Source organism: Rhagoletis zephyria, unplaced genomic scaffold (genome assembly GCF_001687245.7).
Source record: "Rhagoletis zephyria isolate East Lansing unplaced genomic scaffold, Rhagoletis_zephyria_1.1 Rzeph_scaffold_32966, whole genome shotgun sequence".
NCBI classification, from domain to species: domain Eukaryota; kingdom Metazoa; phylum Arthropoda; class Insecta; order Diptera; family Tephritidae; genus Rhagoletis; species Rhagoletis zephyria.
This window is the reverse complement of record NW_016190021.1, coordinates 1-1,773: the sequence shown is the minus strand read 5'-3', so window position 1 is coordinate 1,773 and position 1,773 is coordinate 1. Positions and strand designations below refer to the sequence as shown.

The 1,773-nt window shown below is 34.3% G+C and overlaps 1 protein-coding gene across 1 annotated transcript; it reads left to right on the top strand.

Moving 5' to 3' along the window:
- The first annotated feature begins 587 nt into the window (after positions 1–587).
- Positions 588–1,563, top strand: LOC108354038 (WD repeat-containing protein on Y chromosome). The gene is made up of 2 exons (XM_017605233.1): positions 588–611; positions 1,129–1,563. The coding sequence occupies exon 2, from the start codon at positions 1,156–1,158 to the stop codon at positions 1,489–1,491; it is 336 nt and encodes a 111-aa protein (XP_017460722.1). The 5' UTR covers positions 588–611; positions 1,129–1,155; the 3' UTR covers positions 1,492–1,563.
- The last annotated feature ends 210 nt before the right edge of the window (positions 1,564–1,773 follow it).

The window sequence follows — 1,773 nt, the reverse complement described above, 5'->3', positions numbered from 1 at the left end:
ATAAAACGATTTTAAATAAAACACTACACTGCAAAATGTAATTGAACAAACCGAGACCTGTACGAAAGGAACGGAACTGGAAATTAAGCACTCATCAAAGGACTTTTAGTTTGAGGAATCAGGCTTTTTACATTTATTGGGTATACATTGAGAACAAAAGATCTACGATTATTATACACTTGCACTTTATCGACGTTATACGACACCTGGACTATGGTGACTTATAAATTTGCGCTTATTCATAAATGCACATTTCAGCGAAATTGATACTGCGTTTTTTCCTTAACAATTGCTAGCATTTAGCTTCTTTTATGTATTTGTGTTATTTATCACTTTTTAATAAGTGGAGTAAGCGCTCACTTTATTTATTTATATTTGCAAAAATTAATTCACGAACAATGCACTATAAATTGCTATTTGCCTTTGCCCTCACAACTGACAGTTTTCTTACATGTTCGAAATGGCCGCGGCAGCGTACGATGCCACGTGGTGTATGTACAAACCGCTATCCGTACGGAAATGCCAAATACTACAGGGTGGTGTTAGTCAGGTTTGTGCTTACAACGATTAGCGTAGTAGGAAACAACTCGAAAGGAAAGGCGCAAAATAAAGTATGTATTAAGGAAAAGGAAATAAAAGGCACAAAATTGAATTAAAACTTCAATGAGAAAATATTATATGTATATCAAATATAGGTAATAAATTAATTAACCATGTACATTGAGTACAAAAAATATGCGATTGAAGTGATTCTAAAGCTTTATGCACTCTTATTCAATTCATAATCTGTTGATAATACTTTTGACCCTGCTACGTAGAAATTTCGCGCTATTTCTCTGACAAGTCGAACCTTTGATGTAGTCAGCAACAACCTCGTATTATTAAGTTAGAACGTCACATCAAAGTTCATAGAGCTTTTTGCCACACAAACAATTTATAGTTGAAAAATGCGCTGGAAGTCTAATAAAAGGCACCCAACGCTTTACTTCCTTGAATTTACCAAAATCTATACCACCGGGTGCGCTGGAAGTTCTTTAGCTTGCATTTAGAGAAAAATTTATCAAAAATATCGTTTCAATAATTTCAATTAGTAATCAACAAATGCATTCGAAATTCTTCCACATTCAGGTGATTAGCGGCGTTCAAGAAGATAAAATGCCAGCAGGTTACGATCCGAAGGCAGCGGATGATGATGAAGCCGTAGAAGCAGAAGCTACAGCACGTATGTACGGCAAACCTTTGAAAGAACCCATTCTTGGTAAATACTTTGAATTGCCCGGCAAGAGTGCTACCGAACAGCGTATCGATTTGGATACATCACTTTCGTATATACCGGTTTTTACACATTTGAAAATACACGAAGCCGATGATATTGAAAGGCCACCCACACCACCCACAATACGTCGCATAGGCAATGAAGACTATATGGAGTTTTATAATCCGAAAAAGAAGTGGGGACCAGGACAGAAAAAACCAAAAGAGTTTAAATAATGGATAAAGACAAAAATTAGAAGAAAGAAATGGCAGCAAATAATCGCACAGGTGTTCCGGAAAATTTGCAAATTTTCTAGTAATTTTAAACCTACATACATATATATGTACATACATTTGTATATTGATAGCATATTATCTATATTCTGTATTTACTTTATATAATACAAATTCTCAACTCATTACAAGTCATTAAACATTATGCATATTTCTTATGAGCTATATAGTTAGTTAAAAAAAGAATTGTGCATAATTTTCATATGTAAATGTTACACTCGAACT